A 20,464-nucleotide genomic window follows, 5' to 3' on the forward strand; every position below is an offset into this window, starting at 1 on the left:
GGGATTCTCCTGTCAGTACTGTCTGCGTCGTTGGGGGGAATAATGCAAATTTCTTTCCTGCAACCATTTGCACCATCTATGGCCTGCCTAATTCTACCTAAAAAGTTTTAAGCAGTTAAAGCAAGGATTCTTATGAGAAGACCCTGTTTACATGTGGTTATTTGGGATCACGGGCAAATTCACCATGATTCAGCCTGGGATTCCAAATTGCACCGCAATAGTGGCTAAACGCACCACCCGTGTTTGGGCACCTATTCATTTTTAACGGCACCTCTAACAGTGTGGTTTTGCTGTAGCAAAACGCATTGCGTGAAGCTTGTCGCCCAAAAAGGAGAAGATATGAAAGGGGTCAAAGGGTGGGGGGGTTACCTATATGAAAAGTGGGACCATTTTAAGCACCTCCATCCCTGCAGCAGCAGCTTTTGACAGACCGCTTGATCTGTTAAAGGAAGTAAAAAAGAAAAATCACAGACTTAATGGCTGAATCAGCAGATTATGAAATAATATTACAGGGGAGACTTAAAAAGATGGTTGTATTATTGCTATTTGACAATCTGCATTATATGTCGTTTTTTATTTTGCCCATAGTGCCACTTTAATTTCAGGATTATTTTATGCGGTACTGCAGAATGCTGTCTGCACCAACTAAAAAGTGCGGTTATACTGTGTGTGTGGATAAGCAAATACATTCATTACATCTGGTTTTATAAGCTCCACGTTGTCATATTGTGTTTACAGGAGTACAAACTACTGGTTGTGTAAACACATTATTAAATAGTTCTCTAATAAGCCTATATCTCCAAAGTGGGTGGGTAAGCATCCCAAAGTTCAAAAGAGAGCAAGGCATTTATATAATCCAAATACTCCAAGTAATGAATACAAAATATGAGTAATGAAGGGGAAAAAAAAATAGTAAAAACAAACTAAGGTCTAGAATACAAAATAACATTTATTTAATAATGTGGTGCAAACAAACATAACATTTAATAACTAGTCATTATTTCTGTGCAGCTCTAACTTATCCTGAAAAACAGTTTATGCAAAAATGAAATTCTATTATAGGTTACAGCTCCCTATTGCTATAGCCAAGACATCCCATTATGCTGCCTTCAATTTTCTGTTCCTAAGGGCCCGTTCTCACCAGCTGCATTGGGATTGTGCTCGGTAGCCTTGCACAGGGCCGTTCCACAGTAATAAAAGGCAAAAAAATGGCTCCCCATCATGCCAGTTCACCACTGCAGTGGTGTGTGCTGCAGTAAAGCATGCAGTATTTTTTCTTTCCAGCACAACATGGTGTGACGCAATCCTCTGCAAGCCACCAACAGAACTTAATGAAATGTAATTTTGAAATGTCAAAGTTTGCAGTGCAATAGTGCAGTGTTTAGCACAGTTGGTGTAAATGAGCCCTAAAGCTACAAAAGCAAGAATTCCTAATCTAGTGCACACCCAATTGACAGTCTATGGGCAAAAAATAATGGCAGCACTAAAGAAACCAACTGGACGAAAGCGTAAGCCAATATTGCACTCACCCTGTAATTGAGAGCTCAATGGAAACGCACTATTCAATAAAAGTGCATGTAAAAGGGAAAAACTGGTTTTGAGAGTCAAATTTTCTCAGCAGAAACGTATAAAGCCCCAATGTGTCGGTAACTTAAGACAATGTACATTAGCAATCGCCATTTCCTTTTCCTACTTGCAAGATTTAGGACAATACAGTAGAATTCAAAATTTAACGGAGAATGGATGAAGATGTGAATCTTACAATAAAGTGCTGCCCAGAGCAATAAAAGAAAGGAGCGATTCAAGTGGTATTCGTACCACACAGGATCCATCTAGTGAACCCTGGAAATCTGATCTCAGCAGGACAGAATTACATAAAGTGTAAAAAACTTGAACATGTCTCCTCTACTTTTACCTATTCAAGGCAAAACAGGTTTGTTTTAATCCCCCCTCTCCCTAGTATAAACGTAGCCCTCACCTTTACTCCCCTGTCATTCTGCACAGCACTGGATGCCAAAGAAATAGCCGGTACTTGGAGAAGCATGAGAATTGCTTCACGTGACAGTGCCAGGCCAATAAAAGTGGTCACACAGAGTTCATAGCCATGTTTGAGCAGCAACTCCAGAGACTCAGTTTACATAGGACTTTCCACTGCTCCCAGTAACTGCAAGAAGTGACGGTACGTAAAAGGAAGGAACCTGTATGCTGCCGAGAAGGACCTAAATAAAGTGAACTTGAAGCGAACCTTTCCTTTGCCCGATTTAAAGGAAACCTGTTTTGAAGAAATGTAGGCATCTATTGATAACCTCCTGAAAATGCTAGCTGTCAGGCCTATGTTCTCATACAATTTCCATCTATAAATACAACTCTCAGGCTGCCTATTTATGAAGTAAATATGATCCGATGTTTATTTCACCCTGCAAACTAAAGCAATCTTAGGAAACCAGTCTCTATCCAGATGTGCCAGAACTACAATTCCAAGCATGCTCCTAAGTGTGAGCTAGTATGCTGAGGACATGCGCAGATAGCATAAAACATCAGTATTTCAAAGAATGAAAGAGAAAAATAAACGAAAACTGAGAAAATGTGGAGGAATAGATAACTAGCTATATAGCTGCACATTTCTTATCTTGTGTATGTAAAAATATACAAATTGTTCTATACATTGCATTCTGTGCATCTGTTTTCTAATATCCTTCATTTACAAATTTTATCAATGAGTACCTTCCAGAAAGGAGTTCATGGAGAAGGTAAAAATGTATTTACTGCTTGTGCGGTGATGCCATTTAAAGCGATATGTCCAGACAGAAATATGAGGAAATGCCAATGTTGACTTGTTGCTAAAAGTACAAGTTCTAAGGCTGCCATCCTCATCCTTGCATCCCTATACAGGGAAAGCAAGAAAGAAGGCGGCTACACTTGAACCTACACAAGTTAGAAATGGCAGCTCCCACCCCCCCTCAAAAACCTCATCACAAATTCCAACATGCTGCTGATATGAATTAGGGTAAGTCACTGATATACCCCATTTCTGTCATTCTGCTATGTATCAATTGTAATGTAGGTAATATTAAAAAATAAATTAAACAAAACTCCAAAAGATTCCCTCAGCTGAGAAAAACCTGGCTTTTGTCACATATAACCTGACTGTACTGGCTGCATTCTCAGATATCCTTCCAAGGACCCATTCACACCAATTTCTTTGCAGTAATGTACTGAGCGCTTTACATTCCAAAAGATACAGCAGGTGCCTTGGTATGATTGGGGCCTGATGACATTGCAAATAAAAAGATTCCTGAAACTCCAATGAATAAATCTCTCCAACAAAGCTCCTGGGATGCATATAGACTATGGTTGGATCAGTGGTTATAAGCTATGGTTAGCTATTCGATTTGTGAACTACCTGTTAGTACCCTATATTATTGTTAACAAACCTTACTACTGCACAAAAGGAGGTTTAATGTGGCTGTAGAATGTTCTCGACTTTCAGGATTCCTAATTACAGGATATTTCACCCCAGAAGTAAAACTCATTAATGCACATAAAACGTATAAAACCAGCAAGGAGAAGATAAGGGCCAAACAATATTCCTACGAGAGCTTACTAGTGTGCTTTCAGTATTTGATCTGGTCACTTCCTATGCATGAGCACCAAAAAGGATATACATTACCTGCAAACAAAACAAACCTGTAATACAGGAACATATTCAATGATCTGGTTAGGAAAATACTAGGGTCAGTCTTCATATGTTCACAAACCATAATACAACAGACAATGTACAACAAACACAGTCATTGAAAAATATCAGAACATAGAATAATAATGTGACTTTCCTATAGGCAAATTGGAATAGAAGGAAGTTTGAAAGAAAACAAAAAAGAAAAACCAAGAGCTTTTTTGAAAGATCAATTAAACAATAAAAATGTCCTGTCTGATAATAAAAGTATCCTGTCTTTATAGGTAGATATTTAAGAATTTTCTAAAAGTTAGCAGATATCATTCCACAATGATATAAAACTACATAATGAAATTATTACAGACAGCTGGTTCCTGTGCAGCTTGGAGCTTGTAGCGCAGATAAGGTAAAGACGGGCGGCTGTGTGGGGTTTAAGGCACCTCCTCCTGGTTTGGGAGAGCTGTTGCATTGCTTTGCTTCCATAGGGTACATAAGGTAGAAGCACAGAAGTGTGGGCAATGCCCTGGGTGAGGTGGTGTGCATGTACGTGGCTGTACATAAGGTGCTTTCTTCAAAGTAAACTGAAACTGGAGGGATCAACGAGGAGAAAAGCCAGTGGCAAGACTGCAACCAACAGAAGGCGTCATGTCCCAGATCTACAAAAACGCAATAAAAAGAATTACTGTCACAGGTATACACAATGACATACTTTACTTATACACACAGAGGAAGTCATATACCATAATGGAAAGGTTACTTTTTATCCAGTGATGTGTGTAAAAGTGTATATAAAAAGGATTAAATCTATGCATTTCTAAAAACAGTCAATAATTATACATTTTTTACATTTATTTTTTATTATTTCAACCTTTGCCTGGCTGTTTTTTTTGACAACTGACATTTCAGTCTGGCACCCTCGGTCAATTCTACTTTAGCAACTTGTGAGTATGCTTTAAACCGATATGTTTTTGGTGTGTCGCTAATGTTTATTGATGTCCACTATCTTATGAACTTAAGTAATGCACAACTAACTATATATATTATAGCTTGGTCTTTGTGTGCCCTCTGTGGTCACATGGCACCCACTGTGCCTTGATGCCCCTGGTCAGGGAGTACTGGGAGACTGTGTTGGGTAAGCAATAGAATGGTTGAACATGGCAAACAACAATAATGATCGATAATTTTTTGTTATATGCTCTTGTTCTTAGTCTTCCTTAAAGCGGGAGTCCACCGGGACTCCGCGTTTTTTTTTTTTTTTTTAAAAGCCAGCAGCTACAAATACTGCAGCTGCTGACTTTTAAAATAGTGACACTTACCTGTCCAGCGCGCCCGCAATGTCGGCACCCGAAGCCGATCGCTAGGTCGTCTGTCGGGTCCTGCCGCCGCCATCTTGGATATGGGAATCAGGAAATGGAGCCTTTCGGCTTCATTTCCCGGTTCCCTACTGCGCATGCGCGAGCCGCGCGGCGCAATCCGGACGGTCCCCGCTGCCTCTGGGAACTGTGTGTTTCCCAGCAGGCAGCAGGGCACTTGCGCAAAGGGGCGGGCAGCTGCGGAAAGGGGCGTAATCTACGCCCCTTTCCGCAGACAGCTATCCCGGAAGTGGGTGCAGTTACCTGGATTATCCAGGTAACTGCACCCCCCTCCCCCCTGAAAGGTGCCAATTGTGGCGCCGGAGGGGGGGGGGGGGGGATTCCGATGAGCGGAATTGTCCAAATTTGTATTGCTCTATACTATTATGGCATATTTTGTCTTTTTGAACAATAAAAAATGTGAGAAAGAGCTTAGTCGTGAAACATGTCAGGATAGACACCACATTATCATCGCTCTTTTAAAAAGGAAAATATTCTTTGCGACACACCCAAAAGTTGCCCTTTTTGACACTTTTTTTTAAACTATATATGAATAAAATGTGTTTTTACATATATAAACCCGTTCGTTCCATTATGTTTATGGCACCATTAAAATCCCATAAAAAACAAAATAAAAACAAACAAAAAAACACACCTTTCTGTATATATTCTCTATCCAGAGATGTTGGTACCTAGTAGCCACGTGGCTACTAGGCGAATGAGACAAGCATACACAGGATGCTGAACATCTTACATTGATCCTTACCAAAGTGATGGTGAACCTAAGGAGCGGTGAGAGACTATTTAGCAATCCCGCATATCCTCGGTCCGCTGTGACCATTGATGCTTCAGCAATCAGCTGTTTAAGTGTGTTGTGGTTTTACATTTGGCGTGGGTATTAACTTTTCAAATGTGAGTGCAATATGATATGAGTTTTTATGTGTGATTAAAACTGTTTTTAAACGTTATGACGCTATGGGAGCAAATCTTTTTTGTGTTGCATGAGGGCATCTATATGAAACTGCCAAGAAAACCAGCTCTTTTTCTCTGAAGTGAAAAGTTAAGATATTCCAGTTACAGTCCTGCAAAAAGGGTAAGAGCATGGGAGGCTTATACAGCTGGCGAGTCTGTTCACATAAGGGGAGAGGAGTCACATTCACAGTGGTGTGGTGGAGGAGTGTAGATGGAAGCTGTTTTTCCATTTCAAGAGACACTGATCACCGTTGCTTTCACTGTTCCTATTTGTTATGTGGAGCATGTTTTGAAGATTTATGGACTATTATTTTACTTTGTAACACCTTATATTTATATTGCATTAGGAAGTTTTCACTGTGTTAATTGTTAACATTCCTGTAGGAAGTGGGTTTGTGTATAATCAATTATATGGTTTGGTTAATCACTCAGTCACAGGGTGTTTTTACTTCAATAGATTATATATATTTATCTTTATTATTCATTTGAAGGTTATCTTTTCACAAGATAAATGTATTTTATTCGGTTTTGAATCACAGAACACATAGTGAAGTATTATTAAGTTCACTGATACAGATTTATAGGATTTAGTGGTGGAAATACACACTATATTCAGCGCCACTTGTTCCAGCACTTGTTAAAGGAATACTATACACAATAAAGTTGAAAAGGATGACAAAATGGTCTCTTTAGCCGTACCTGCCTCTATGTGGGCTTGAATCTGCGTAAACCAGTGCTCGAGTTTACGAGCCACCACTGTGACTGCCATCTTTGGTTTTAGATTATCCAGAGTTGATTCACAGATATTTATTAGAAGGGAATCTATTCTCTTGTCCATGGTGTCTGTCAGAACCCCCAAATCCTTGAAGGCCAGATCTGTGCGTCTGGAAACCCTCGAGAAGGCTGCGTCCAGTTTGGGGTTTTTGTGTCAGGCTGATGCGGGTCACCCGAAAACTGAAACCTTGTCAGGGACCTGGAAAAAGGGTTTCTGTTCGGGATCCTGCCATTCCTTTTTAACTGTCTCTACCAGGACCTCATGTACTGGGAAGACTTTTTTCTGTTCTCCCAGTGGGCGTCAGTCCAGACCCCTGGCACATCCAGATTTTATTGCCGCAATGACACGATGCCTGGACTGATTCCTGTTATGTCAGCTATAAACGGGTCACAGGAGTACAAAACGGACTGCACTCCTGTGACCCATAGGAAAAGCCCAGCCAAATGAGCTTGGGCTGGACTTCTCCTTTAAATCTCAATGGAAAAAAAAAAAGAAAAAAAAAAAAAAGAGTGCCTATGCACAGTGATCCTGACGGCTGGCCATCACCCTTATGGTGAAGGCAGGGAGGGTCACAGAACACCTTTTAACGACTCCATTTTTCTTTTATTTCTGGTAAAAAAAAAATTAATTGCTTATTAAGCAGATAACTGCAAAAATCCCACTTTTGAATTCCCTGTAAAAAAAAACAAAAAAAAAAAAACTGATCAATTAAAGCCGAAAACCAGGTAGCCTCATAAATATTGCTCCCTATATTGCAAGGGAAACTGCATATACACTGATCAGTCATAACTCTAGGACCGCCCATCTCAAACTGCGGTATGAATGGCACTAGACCTCTGTAGGTACAGTAATGGAAAAAGTATTTGATCTCCTGCTGATTATGTACGTTTGCTCAACTCACTGTGTTTGGAGGAGGAGGAATGCTGACTATGACCCCCCAAGAACACCATCCCCACCGTCAAACATGGAAGTGGAAACGTTATGCTTCATCAAATCTTGGGCGAGGACCTCCTTCCCTCAGTAAGGGCATTGAAAATGGGTCATGGATGGGTATTCCAGCATGACAATATCCCAAAACACACGGCCAAAGCAACAAAGGATTGGCTTAAGAAGAAGCACATGAAGACCTTAATCCCATAGAAAATATTTGGAGGGAGCTGAAGATTCGAGTTACCAAACGTCAGCCTCAAAACCTTAATGACTTGGAAAGGATCTGCAAAGAGGAGTGGGACAAAATCCCTCCTGAGATGTGTGCAAACCTGGTGGCCAACTACAAGAAACATCCATCCTCTGATTGCCAACAAGGGTTTTGCCATCAAGTACTAAGTCATGTTTTGTGAAGGGGTCAACCTTTTCAGTCGTTTAAATGCAAATCAATTTATAACTTTTTTGAAATGCGTTCTTCTGTCTTACTGTTAAAAAAGAAAAAAAAAAAAAAAGAAAAAAGAAAAAAGAAAAAAAAAACATTACCTTAAAATTAGACTGATCATTTCTTTGTCAGTGGGCAAACATACAAAATCAGCAGGGGAGTAAATACTTTTTTTTTTACCTCACTGTATGCTGTGGTATCTGGCACCAAGCCATCAGTAGCAGATCCTTTAACTCCTGTAAGTTGTGAGGTGGGGCCTCCATGCATCAGACTTGTTTTTTCAGCATATCCCACAGATGCTTGTTTGGATTGCGCTATGCAGAATTTGGAGTCCAAGTCACACCTAGAACTTGCTGCTGTGTTCCTACCATTCTTGCACCATTTTTGCAGCATGGCAGGGCGCATTATCCTGCTGAAAGATGCCACTGCCATCAGGGAATACCGTTTCCATGATGGGGTTTACGTGGTTCACAACAATGTTTAGGTCGGTGGTACGTGTCAGGTCAAGGTCATTCTCTTTGGCCTTCAGTGGTCAAAGTTATTGTTGATTGTGCATTGCTATTAAAATGTTTCTAATTATTTTCCCACTATTTTCACCCTTTCCCTGTCATGTAGTGCATATATATTTTTCATTTTTACCTAGAGTGCCATTTTCAGAACATACAGTGGTGTGAAAAAGTGTTTGCCCCCTTCCTCATTTCCTGTTCCTTTGCATGTTTGTCACACTTAAGTGTTTCGGAACATCAAACCAATTTAAACAATAGTCAAGGACAACACAAGTAAACACAAAATGCAATTTGCAAATTAAGGTGTTTATTATTAAAGGTGAAAAAAAATCCAAACCATCATGGCCCTGTGTGAAAAAGTGATTGCCCCCTAAACCTAATAACTAGTTGGGCCACCCTTAGCAGCAACAACTGCAACCAAGCGTTTGCGATAACGTGCAATGAGGCTTTTACAGCGTCCTGGAGGAATTTTGGCCCACTCATCTTTGCAGAATTGTCCTAATTCAGTTACATTAGAGGGTTTTCGAGCATGAACGCCCTTTTTAAGGTCATACCACAACATCTCAATAGGATTCAGGTCAGGACTTTGGCTAGGCCACTCCAAAGTCTTCATTTTGTTTTTCTTCAGCCATTCGGTGGTGGACTTGCTGGTGTGTTTAGGATCATTGTCCTGCTGCAGAACCCAAGTTCGTTTCAGCTTGAGTACACGAACAGATGGTCGGACATTCTCCTTCAGGATCTCTTGGTAGACAGCAGAATTCATAGTTCCTTTTATCACGGCAAGTCTTCCAGGTCCTGAAGCAGCAAAACAGCCCCAGACCATCACACTACCACCACCATATTTTACTGTTGGTATAATGTTCTTTTTATGAAATGCAGTGTTCCTTCTACGCCAGATATACTTGGACACACACCTTCCAAAGAGTTCCACTTTTGTCTCATCGGTCCACAGAATGTTGTCCCAAAAGTCTTGGGGATCATCAAGATGTGTTGTGGAGAAATTGAGACGAGCTTTGATGTTCTTTTTGCTCAGCAGTGGTTTTCTCTTTGGAACTCTGCCATGCAGGCCATTTTTGCCCAGTCTTTTCCTGATGGTGGAGGCATGAACGCTGACCTTAACTGAGGCAAGTAAGGCCTGCAGTTCCTTGGACGTTGTTGTGGGGTCTTTTGTGACCTCTTGGATGAGTCGTCGCTGCGCTCTTGGGGTAATTTTGGGCGGCCGGCCACTCCTGGGAAGGTTCACCACTGTTCCATGTCTTCGCCATTTGTGGATAATGGCTCTCACTGTGGTTCGCTGGATTCCCAAAGCTTTGGAAATGGCTTTATAACCCTTTCCAGACTGATAGATCTCAATTACTTTCTTTCTCAATTGTTCCTGAATTTCTTTGGGTCTCGGCATGATGTGTAGCTTTTAAGGATCTTCTGGTGGACCTTACTGTGTCAAGCAGCTCCTATTTAAGTGATGCCTTGATTGTGAACAGGTGTGGCAATAATCAGGCCTGGGTGTGGCTATAGAAATTGAACTCAGGTGTGGACAACCACAGTTATAGTATGTTTTAACAAGGGGGGCAATCACTTTTTCACACAGGGCCATGATGGTTTGGATTTTTTTTCACCTTTAATAATAAACACCTTTATTTACAAATTGCATTTTGTGTTTACTTGTGTTGTCCTTGACTATTGTTTAAATTGGTTTGATGTTCCGAAACACTTAAGTGTGACAAACATGCAAAGGAACAGGAAATGAGGAAGGGGGCAAACACTTTTTCACACCACTGTATTTGTCTGAAAGGATAGTAGATCTGAATCCTCAATTTATAAAAGGCCATGTGACCCCAGAAATTTTTCTAAAGGTACACATACACAGAATTCCACTGTCCAATGTCTGTCAGGAAAATGAATGCCTGGTATCTAAAAGCATAACAGGCAACCTGCACAAAGGTCAGTCAGCTGGAACCTGGATAAGAATTCGGCTTTGTTCTCCACTGTTACAACATTCATTAGATATTGTCTAACCAGCAAGACCAGTTAAGATCACATAGGTGGGGTGCTACTGACTAATTGGACTTTGAAAATCTCACTCACCAAAGTCTTCCAATAGCTAATGAATTTAATCTAATTTCACCGCTTTCCAAACACACAATTCCCAATTTGTTCTGCTGACACACAGGACAAGTGTATAACTGTGTAAATGGAAATGTGGCAACTTTTATATTTTCAAATCATTAATATTCTACAACACTTTACACAGGTTTTAAGGGCTTTTGCACTTTCTACATTTTTTTGCAGTCATTTTCGAAGAAAGAAAACTACCGGATAAATAAAATCAGCATTTTTTTGACTGCGTAAGTATTCATGTGAGTAAACACATGACTGAACGACCCTGGCTACAAATACAGCAAGTGTTCCGGGGTAAAATCTCTACCAGTTCTGCAATTTTTTTGTCCACTTAATGGCATAACAGTTTTTTCATTTAGGATGGGACCAGTAGCGAACACAAATTTTCTAGCAATGATTGGATTCTTCTAAGGCATTCATTTTATTTTGTAACAATTTCAGTATAGCTGTGTGTCCGTGTGGCGTGGGGGGATGGGAGATCACTGTCCTGCTGGAAGGTGGCCTCAAGCCCTAGTCTCAGGTCTCTTGCAGACTAAAACCTAGTACATAAGGGCCGAATGTCAGAGGACATCGGCTGGTTCAATAAAAACCATCTGACATTCGGCCCGTGTGTATGGCAGCTGGACCGGGATCTGTCGGAGGTGCATGCTGGAAAACCAGCAGCTGACTGGCTCTCGATCAGACCACTGTGTTCTGGCGGGGGGGGGGAGGGAGGGAGGCAGTCCCCATCAGAACACAATAGCACAGCAAGGAGATCGCTGTAGCAACATCAAATTGGTATAAAGCATCTTGAAAACACCATGGTGCTACCCCCATGCTTCACTTTGGGGATGTGCTGTGTGTTTTTGCCCTGTATGCACTACTTTAGCACCGTTTTCTATGAGCTTCACGGTACATGCCCGAAAAGTGCATTTAATATTATTCAGGTGTTGGTGACGGGTACCCAGTTTCTGCATTTTGATATTTTTGTGCAATAAAGTATTTTCCCTATTTAAGCTGCTTGGTCCGCCTGTGACTTCTTTTTCAGGGGGTCGCTAACCCCCGATTTCCCCTTTTTTTGTGTGTCAGATTTTGAGTCACGGAGACAGCACCCATATATGCACAGACAACTGGTGGCGCACTGCCCACACTTTAGTGAGTAGATGGTTTTAATTTTTTATAGGATTCATGGGATAACATGCCTGGAGCGGTGTGAACCCTTTTTGCTTTGGACTGATAAGATGACAACTGTACATAATGTCCACTCCACATTTAACATGTCACCTGTCACCAGTAGCTCATTCCCGCCCACAAGTCTCCTCTGATCCCAGCTGCGTGTTCTCTCAGCCACGCCCAGCACATCACCGCTGACCCTAGAGATTTGCAGATTTCCACCAGCACATCACCGCCGCTTCTTCTTAGTCACGCCCACCACAGACACGTCCCTGCTGGTCCTAGAGACCTGTGGGATGTAATTTGCGATGGGTGGTGCGGTGTGGACGATTGGATGTCAGTGTGTGCTTTTCTAATTTTTTCCTGGTGTGCCCACAGAGAGGGCTCTGGTTTGCCATCACCGATATAGATCATTGAACTTTATAATACTATTGTTTTTTGTATTTAGCACATTCAAGTAGAGATCTCATTATATATATATATATATATATATATATATATATATATATATATATATATATATATATATATATATATATATATACACACACATACATACACACACATACATACACACACACACGTATACACTTTTTGACACATGGGATAAGGATTACAATCTAGCACCGCTTGTGGTTTCCTTTATCATAGGAAAATATATGCCTATTTGGATAGTTAACATTGAATTTGGTTGTCATTACCTTTATCAGCCGGTCTGTTCCGCAGGTGACCATAAGTCCTCTTGAGATATCCATTGTCATGTAGCAGATGTTGTGTTTGCCCTCATGGAAAGTGGCCAATGGTGTTCGACTTCAGAAGACAGACAGTGTTTTAATGAAATTGACCAGTTCAGCCATTATAAAAAATATACTATTTGATCAATGCAACATGAGATTATTATGAAACCGTTGAAAAGTTAATAACAATCAAATGACAGCCTGGTATACTGTGACAAGATAGATACCATGTTATGCAACTCTCACAGGCATAGTACAAAGTACAGCTATGCAAGTGTGGGGCCCTGAATACACACAGCCTGCATTCGGGGCCATGCACCCACAGGGATGTCAAACTGAGCAGTGGCTGTGTCTATACAGCTGCTGTGCCCCAACTATCAAGAATAGTACAACCTGCACGGAACACCTGTACATCCCCATGCAGGTAAACAGACTCGCACGGGTGTACACTTGTAGCACGCCCTTGTGATTTAGGCCTTACTTGACAACTGTAGTTGTGCAAGTAAGTAAATGCTGTTGAACACTGTCAATTCCTGAATAATATTCTTAAAAAAAAAAAAAAGACCAGTTACACTTGTTAGCAACAGTGTTTCTGGGAAGTCTTGCAGGACGGAACCCTGAGAGATGACTAGTCCCACCTGACAGGAAACACAATCAAAGAGGTTAAAACCCCCACCCCTCCCTGTGCTCCTCAGTTGTGAAAAAGTATTGACCCATACCAATGCACAAGAGTGAAACACCTCAAAATTCCATACAAAACCAACATACCAAAAGAGCGTGTGGAAACTAGGCCTGCCATCCTGGGCGACTTCCCAGAAACACTGTTACCAGTAAGTGTAACTGGTCATATTCTCAAGTCATCTTCCAGGATGGTACCCTGAAAGAAGAGCAAGTAGCTCAGGCCTACCTTAGGGCAGGGCAACAGCTTGTAGGACCTCCTACCAAACGCCAGATCCTGAGGTGACAGCAACTCTACCCTGTAATGTCTCAGGAAGGTTTTGTGGTTTGTCCATGTAGCTGCTCTGCATATTTGCTCCACCGATGCTCTGGCACTTTCTGACCAAGGGGTCGACAGAGACTGAGTGGAATGTGTTTTAAGGTCATTCGGGGCTGTCCTACCAGCCTGATCATAGGCTTAATAGTCTGCTTGATCCATCATGCTATGGATGCTTTAGACGCTTGCTGAACCTTCCTCTGGCCAGAACAATTGACTAATAAATGGCTGGACCTTCTAAACTCTTACTTTATCTAAATAAGTCAACAGAAAACGTCTGATATCTAAACAAATGAAAGAAACTTCCTCTCTCGTTCTGAGAATTGGTGCAAAAAAAAAGGAAGGACAATCTCTTGAGTTCAGTGGAACTTTGAGGCTACCTTCGGGAGATGTTGGGGGTCCTGCCTAAATACAACCCTGTCATCAAATTATTAGAAAAATATGCTCTTTTATTGACAAAGCCTGAATGTTGCTATTCCTCCTGGACATTGTAACCGCCAGCAGGAAGGCTGTCTTTAGGGTAAGCAACCTGAGAGGGATAACGGTAATGGTTCGAACAGTGCCCTGGTTAGGACTTCCAAAACTACTGTAAGGTCCTAGGGCGGACACTTGCTCATCTGCACTGGGGACAATCTCTCTCTGGCTGGCAAGAACCTTTTAATCAGGGGGTCCAGAATCAACCTCCTGTCCAAAAAAACAGGACAAGGTTGCAACCTGAACCCCAACCGTCTTGGTTGCCAGCCCGTGATCCGCACCCTCCTGAAGAAAGTCCAGGATGGCAGGGATCTCTTGTTGGGATGTCCCCTTCGCCTGGCACCAGCGCGAGAAGACTCCCCAGGCTTTTGCGTAAATACATCTGGTAACCAGCTTCCTATTTAAAAGAAGGGTGTTGATTACCCTCTCAGAACACCCCCTTTTTGCAGGCTCTCCCTTTCAAGAACCAAGCTGTCAGCCTGAAGAACCCGGGATCTGGGTGGCAGACTGGGCTCTGAAGAAGGTCCTGCTGGTCCAGAAGACGCTGAGGGGGAGCTATGGACCAATTTCTGAGGGAAGTGAACTAGGTCCTCTTGGGCCACCATGGGGCGATCAGAATCAGTCTGCCCTCTGAGAGACTTAGTTTCTGCACTATCCTCGGGATTAGAACTAAGGGGGGAAAGGCATATCCCAAGCGGAATTCCCAGACCTGGGTCAAGGCGTCTACCCCCTCTAAACCCCCCCCTTCTCTCACACAAGGGAGAACACTTCGGGGTGCAATTCCCACTCCCCCTGGTGAACCAGCTACCGACTGAGGTAGTCCGCTTCGACATTGTATGCCCCCTTTATATGTACTGTTGAAATAGAGGGGATTCGCTGCTCTGCCCACATGAGGAGTTCCAGAGCCAGGTTCAGAAGAGAGCGAGACCTTGTGCCTCCTTGATTCAGGAATGCTCCAGCACATGCATTGTCAGAAAGGATCTGGACCTCTCAGCCCCTGATTCTTTCCTCAAAGGCCTTTCTGACCGCTAAGAGTTCTCAGAAGTTGGAGGAAGCGCTCCTCTGACTCTGGTTCCATGGGCTCTGGGCTCGAAGTTCCAAGAGGGCCCCCAGCCCCAGGCTATTGCATCCGTTGTCATCCTTAGGGTTTGGAGTTGTGCCCAAAAGGTGGCCCTCCCGCAACCTCTGAGGATAGAACCACCACTGCAGAGACTCCTTTACCCCTGCTGGAACAGGAACCCTGTTGCCCAGCATTCCTCTTTTTCCCGTCCCGAGAGGATAGGCGGAATTGCTGGAAAGCCCTGGAATGGAGCTGAGCCCCATGGGACCACTGGGATACAGGAAGTCATCAGCACAAGAACTCTCATGACCCCTCGTTAGAGACCTCTTCTAAATCTAGAAGGGACGTTACTGCTGAAATAAGGCCCTCTACCTTACCCTGGGGCAAAACAAGCTTCTGTGCTGTTGAATCCACCAGGAATCCTAGATAGAGCTTGGTCTGGGCAGGAACCAGTGAGGACTTCTCCTGGTTGATGATCCATCCCAGGGACTCCAAGGTACTCGCTTAGCTTGGCCAGGTCTGAGAGAAGGAGATTTTGATTCGAAGATGTGGGAGTAAAATCTCTGTCTGCACTGTCCTGCTGGGGCTGGCACTATGACCCCCTGCTCTGCCAGCTGTCTGACACTGTGTAAGAAGCCCACTGCTTGCTGAGGATGCCTGGGAAAGTGGTTTAAAAGGAAACTTGGGGGAGGAGGAGAGGAACTCCAATCTGTATCCCTCTCTTACAATCTGGAGGATGTGGGGACATTGAGGCAACATCCTTTCCCACTGAGGGTCCTTCAGTACTCAGGGGGCTCTTCGAAGTCTGCTGCCCCCCTCCCCCCCGCCGAGAAAATAGGGAGACCCCCCCCCAGGAAGGTAAAAATCCTACTGGACCCAAAAAAGCTTCACAAGTTTGCGGTCCAGCTCCCAGGGGTAGTCCACTAGGCCTCGGGTCTTTTTTAGGGAGAAAAAATAAGAAATAAACAGTTTTGCTGTTGGGAAACACAATCAGGAACTGAGGAGCACAGGGAGGGGCGGGGGTTTTAACTGCTTTGTTGATTGTGTTTCCCGTCAGGTGAGACCAGTCATCTCTCAGGGTGCAGTCCTGGAAGGCGACTTTAGAAAATAAAACTTGAAATATATTACATTACAATAGTCAAGGTATAACTGGATGAACATTGGACAAATTAGAGAATATTTATATAGCCAGTTATGAGAGACACTGATATCTCTAAATTACAAATTAACAAATCACCCTCATCACTCACTATTGCTGAGTGGAAGACGGCAACTAACAATGTTTTACCTGTATACAAGCTGACCTGGGAAATTTTTATAAGATCTGGGTAAGCTGGATAAATGCTGAAGGCATACCTGTGACTAAAGTTATCCTACTTTAGGAATGGTACTCTGGTGTTTTCTAATATCACCCTCCTAGTCTGTTGTTTAACTACCATCTTCTTGGGGGCATGCACCCCCCACCCCCAAATCTTTTCAAACCACCCCTTCAAATTCTCCCTGTGATGATGGGCTAAGCTATTGGATGATGATTACATTTGCTGTTCTTTTTTACAAAGCCCTGTGTAATGTTATTGTCAACAACATTTTTATGATTCTTTTTATTTTACTTTTGTTATGTACTTCCTATATGTATTCTGCTATACTTTATTTTGTATGACTTTGTACTAATCCTTAATTACCCTTTTAGCTTTTTTTTTGGCAGTAAAATGTTAACACTTGATCCCTTCATATCACAGATAATCATGTTAAAAGAAAGTAATATAGTTTTGTATATTATTTCTATATTGTTCTGTTGTCCTAAAGTCAGATAAATGTGCTGTTAGAATATGTCATACTTTCATTAACAGCCAACATGTGGCACTACAGGCTTGTTACACATTTAACAGTCTATTATCAAATTAGGACAAAAAATTGTTGCACGTTCAAAGTGCAAATCCAGAATAAAGGGTTATTGCTTTTTGCCATTTTTGTATTTGGAGAAATCTTTTTTTCACAAGTTAGGGGATAGATAGAATATAAAGATAGAGATATATATTTTAGAGTAACAAAAAGGTTTTTTACGTTAACTTTAGTTGGTGCTTGGACTTTTTGATTTTCTATTCAACGTCTTATGTTGGGCTTGTTAGCACCAATTTAGTGGCGCAGTGCATACTGTGTAGACCAGTAGTCAAATTACTTGATATAGGGGGTCTTGAGTGCAGCCCCGAAATCACTAAAGTGCCATGCATAATATTCTGTGGGATGCAATGGTACGGAAAGCTGTCAGCCAGTCCCAAGAGCGCAAGTAGTTCAACAAAACTGTATAGGTTAGAACGATCATGCCAATATTTATACAAGTCCCAGGATAAAAATCTATCCATAAGACCAAACATTTATAGAATTTAGGATAGGCATTGGTGCATTGATGCTTCTACTCCTCTGCCTCCACAATATCTTGCACTCTCAGCAACCACTCCTTAATTAAGGGAGCCAATTGGCACTTCCAATGGATAGGCATGAGGCATTTACCAGCATTGAGGTGAGGTATCAGGGAGCGTTTATAGGACCCCACCGATTGCCTATTCCATAACACAGTGCAATCTGACGTTTTGTCACCTTATTAATTAAATAACGAACCTGTATCCAAAAGCGACTAATAATTGGCCAATCCCCCCATAGATGGAAGGTACCTTTCTGTCTGCACCCTCTCCAACAGAGATTCGGCACTGACGGAAATATTTGCGACAATTTATCAGGTACTCTATACCACCTGGACCAAAACGTATAACATTCCCAGCCCTCAAATTTTCCATTAGCCTACTCACATTTTGCGAGTGGAAAATGAGGTCTGGCGAGGAGCTGGGCTGCTTGTGTCTCTCAGGAGCGATCACGGTGCCCGTCGAGCATTGCGGCCGCTGGCACATGCATCGGCTCCGTCGTCGTGGCACACCCCCTAGTGCAGCCAATGTATACCTATGGCGATTTGCCAGGCGAGCCAACCTGCCGCAGTATAACTGCGGCGGCTGGTCGTCTAGTGTTTATATTTGGTGGACCCACTCCACCGTGAGATGTAGGGTAGTAGCAGCGTCTCAAGGGAGGTTCTGGGATTCTTGGGGAACTATAGAAAAGGTTGATAAAAGAGAAGAAAGTCTTCTAGGAGATTGATTTAGGTATGTAGACTGGACTATTTGACAAAATATACAAGAATTTTGTCAGAAACACCATTTTAAAGAGACTGACCCTACCCTCTAGCGTCAAAGGTAAATTAACCCACTTAGCTACTTTGTTTTTAAAGGACTCTATGCAGGGTATATTATTTGCAATATAGGTGGATACTGGCAATTGCACTGTAACCCCTAAATATTTGAATGAAGTAACTTGTAGCAGGCAATCTGAGGGCAAGTCAAACGGAAGGGCAGAATCTACAGCGAGCACAATGGGCTTAGTCCAATTCAATTTAAACCCAGAAAAAATTCCAAAGCCGGTAATGATTTGTAGCACTAGGGGAATCGCAAGATGCGGATTGGAAAGATAAAAGCAGCATGCCATCCGCATATAATGATTAACATTCTTCCAACAAACCAATCCATATACCTTCCAGATATGAGGAATTTTGAAGTTGGGCCATGGGTTCTATAGCAAGTGCAACTAATAATGGGGATAGTGGACAGCCTTGTCGATTGCCTGTAAAAAGGGAGTAAGGCCGCGTACACACGGGTGGACTGTCTGTCCAACTTAGTCCGCTGAAACACATTTCAGCGGACAGTCCGCTCGTGTGTGGGCTTCAGCGGACTTTTTCAGCGGACTGTCTGGTGGACTAAGTCTTTCGGAATTTCCGTAATATTGTCCGTCCAACTTTGGTTTCAGCGGACAGTCCGCTCGTGAGTAGGCAAGTTGGACGGACTAAGTATGGCGCATGCTCAGAAAGGATTTACACGGCGAAAGGTTGCATTGCTGTGTATTGGACTTCCTATTTCTAGTCCCGTCGTACGTGCTGTACACGTCATCGCGCAAGCTTTCAACGGACTGTCTGTTCATCGTGTGTGGTCAAGTCCGTTCATTCAAAAGTAAGACGGACTGTCTGTCGGATTGTCTGACGGACTTAGTTGGCCAGACAGTCCGCCCGTGTGTATGCGGCTTAACACTCTTATTCTGTGTTGAATGGAGGACGGCTGAACAGTCACAGATTTTAGATATAGTGATGGGATTAGGTATGGGTTTAGCCAAGAAAGCAAGTAGTTTTCCATTTTTGTCACCGTGTCAAAGACTCTTTGTTGTTGGTACAGGAGAAGCTTCTGAATCTTCACCACCAGAGCCAATTCATAAGCAGCTCCCCACCGTTGGCAACTAAAGGAAGCGGGATCATCAACATAGGAATCCTCCGCCCATTTCATTGCAGCAGCCAATGTAGATACCTTTTCCCCGTAACTTTTAATGTCTGAAACTCGTTTCATATAAACTGCCTTAAAAGCATCCCAAGTAATTAGTTCTGACCAATACTTGGAAATGGCATGTACATGTGCAGAGAACCAGCAGTTCAACCATCCAGTACTCATGTTTATATCCGATTGTTGTGGACATTGTGTACTATTAAAGTGGTTGTAAACCCTTACAACACACTTTGACCTACAGGTAAGCCTAGATTAAGGCTTACCTGTAAGTCCAAGAAATATCTCCTAAACCTATACGGTTTAGGAGATATTTGCCCGAAGACAGGCACAGCTGTCTACGGCGCATACGCCGTAGACAGCGGCGCGCAGGCGCACTGAGCGCGGCATCTTCAACGACGGAGATGCCGCGTGTCGGCTCCCGTGCGCATGCGCGGGAGTGACGTCATCGCGGCTTCGCCGAATAATAGCGGCGGAGCTGCGAGACCCCACCGAGAAGATGGATGCGCCGGACTACAGGGGACAGCGGTGACTTCGCTGGCTCCTGTGTCAGGTAAGTGACACATAATGGACTACTATGCGACGCATAGTAGTCCATTATGCTTTGCCTTTGCAGGGAATGAAAGAGGAAGTAAATCCATCAGGGTTTACTTCCTCTTTAAGCTGATGGAATATTTTTTCCTGCTAAATTTTGTTTGTAATGGAGATCCTTTAGTAAATAAAGCATGTTTAAAAAGAAAAAGAAAAAAAGGACTGTGTGAAAGAATTAAACCAAACTGTTTTAACTACTATAAGTCATTATAAATACAAATTTTTCTTCTCTGGTTTAACCACTTAAGGACTGCCTCACGGCGATATACATCGGCAGAATGGCACGGCTGGCCACAATCACGTACCGGTACGTGATTC

General features: G+C 42.6%; 1 protein-coding gene across 1 annotated transcript in view; it reads right to left on the reverse strand.

The window, feature by feature from the left end:
• Positions 1-931: 931 nt before the first annotated feature.
• WDFY1 (WD repeat and FYVE domain containing 1) overlaps positions 932-20,464 on the reverse strand; it is an 84,906-nt gene continuing 65,373 nt past the window's right edge. Inside the window, exons 11-12 of the mRNA XM_077488316.1 lie at positions 12,622-12,730; positions 932-4,332 (exon numbers count right to left, since the gene is read on the reverse strand). Coding sequence (XP_077344442.1) covers positions 4,273-4,332; positions 12,622-12,730 — 169 coding nt within the window. The 3' untranslated portion in view covers positions 932-4,272. The remainder of the gene's footprint in view (positions 4,333-12,621; positions 12,731-20,464) is intronic.

This window comes from Lithobates pipiens, unplaced genomic scaffold (assembly GCF_037356315.1).
Source record: "Lithobates pipiens isolate NorthernLeopardFrog02 unplaced genomic scaffold, aLitPip1_a1.2 Scaffold_18, whole genome shotgun sequence".
NCBI lineage: Eukaryota > Metazoa > Chordata > Amphibia > Anura > Ranidae > Lithobates > Lithobates pipiens.